General features: G+C 35.1%; 1 protein-coding gene across 1 annotated transcript; it reads left to right on the top strand.

Moving 5' to 3' along the window:
- The first annotated feature begins 310 nt into the window (after window positions 1-310).
- On the top strand, window positions 311-1,627 carry LOC134248310 (uncharacterized). Its single transcript, XM_062730719.1, has one exon. It carries the CDS (start codon window positions 311-313, stop codon window positions 1,625-1,627), a length of 1,317 nt encoding a protein of 438 aa, XP_062586703.1.
- The last annotated feature ends 263 nt before the right edge of the window (window positions 1,628-1,890 follow it).

A 1,890-nucleotide genomic window follows, 5' to 3' on the forward strand; every position in this document is an offset into this window, starting at 1 on the left:
TTACAATTTTAAAAGAGTACCTGACAGATTCATAGCTTTATTTTTCAATTATAGTATTATACATGTATATATATCATATAATCTTTTTCTGGTTAACTTTGTCTGTAAAAGAAAGCTTAGATTGATCATAGATTTTTTTTTACATGTTGACAATCTTCCTTTACATACTCATAGTACATGTACTTTAATAAATTTAACTTTCGTAGAAAATATTGTAACAAAATACAGCTCCTAGATAAAGTAAATCCCTAGATATATTGACTTCAAAGAAAATTTGAAAAGTTTATTGACAGAGCAAGAAGTGCGAGGAATGGATGATTTGCTTTTCTGTGATGTCAATATATCTATGGAACAACCTCATGGAAAGTCTTCAATTATATATTGTTTGTTATTGCATGTAGGTACAACACCTCTGAAAAAGCAGCTGAGGGAAAGTGCCGTCCCCAGTTTGTTTTATTGGACTGGGGGCCTTAAGGAATCTACCTCAAAGTCATCAGAACCTGGAACTTTAAGATCTGGCAGGGAATACGTGTCACAACCGGAACAGCCAGAAAGTATAAGTTGTAGTTGTAGTGAAATACCTACCGACTTGGTTTCTCAAGAAGTGATTATCGATACTGATGAATCTCCGACTCAATCACCTACTGGGATCTCATCGGACCAGCCATTGCAGCCTGTCCGTCCATTCACTCCATTGATGAGTACAGCATCACAAACTCCATCAAGACCGATGTTCAGCATCGAGAATTTCATGAACGATAATGCTGGTATTATGTTCTATACTGGGCTGTCATCTTATCAAGATTTTACTTTTGTTTTACAAACTCTCGGTGAAAGTATTTATCATTTGAATTATTTGTACACCCAGGTTGAAAATTTGAACATAGAGGATCAATTTTTCTTGACTCTTATCAAGCTTCGACAGTATAAAACTAACTTTGAACTTAGCCGATTGTTCAGTATTTCAGAATATTCAGTGAGCAACATATGGATCACCTGGGTGAATCTCATGTCCTGCCAATGGAGGGAGATTGATTTATGGCCAGACAGGGACATTGTAAGATTTTTTTGTCCGACAGATTTTTTTCATAAATTTCCAACAACAAGAGTCATAGTTGATGGCACCGAATGTCCAGTGAAGAAGCCAAAACCCCCAATTGCTCAACAGAGTACCTTTTCTACATACAAGAATAGGAACACGATCAAAGTGTTAGCTGGGGCCACATCAGGTGGGTTGATTTCGTATTTGTCCCCTGCGTATGGGGGATCTACATCGGACCGCCAGATTGTTGAAAGATCTAGCTTGATGAATTTGTGTGACAAAGGTGACAGTATTATGGCGGATAAGGGTTTTAATGTGCAAGACCTATTTGCCCCACATGATGTCACTATAAACATCCCTACTTTCTTCAAAAACAGAAATCAAATGTCAAATAAAACTGTTCAAAGAGACAGGAAAATATCAAGCAAGAGAGTTCATATTGAACGTTTAATTGGTTTAGCCAAAACATACAAAATATTAACTCAAGCATTGAATACAACTGAAACAAAACTTGCATCAGAAATAACCTTCTGCTGTTTCATGCTGTGCAATTTTCGTCGATGCATTATTCCAAAACATGCTTAAGAAAAATAAAGCAAAAATTTATGGACATAAATATTTGTGTTTCTTTGTTACAATAACACAAAATCACTTAACGTTTATTTTAATGTGAAATTTACATGTATTTACGTGATTAATACCAAATCGCAAACCATGAAAGTTCAACAGCAATGAGCATAAAAATCTTTCAAAACCAGATGTCTGTGATGAGACTGTAGCTGTACTGATGTACACTTATAAGACAGAAAATATATTATTGTATTCTCTACTATAAAGTACTTATGTTA

This window comes from Saccostrea cucullata, unplaced genomic scaffold (genome assembly GCF_032062105.1).
Source record: "Saccostrea cucullata isolate Sc308-1 unplaced genomic scaffold, CSIRO_AGI_Scuc_v1 ctg5098, whole genome shotgun sequence".
Classification (NCBI taxonomy): domain Eukaryota; kingdom Metazoa; phylum Mollusca; class Bivalvia; order Ostreida; family Ostreidae; genus Saccostrea; species Saccostrea cuccullata.

Excerpts from the sequence above, each read along its gene's own strand:
- LOC134248310 (XM_062730719.1), top strand. The coding sequence starts at position 311 with ATGGATGATTTGCTTTTCTGTGATGTCAATATATCTATGGAACAACCT.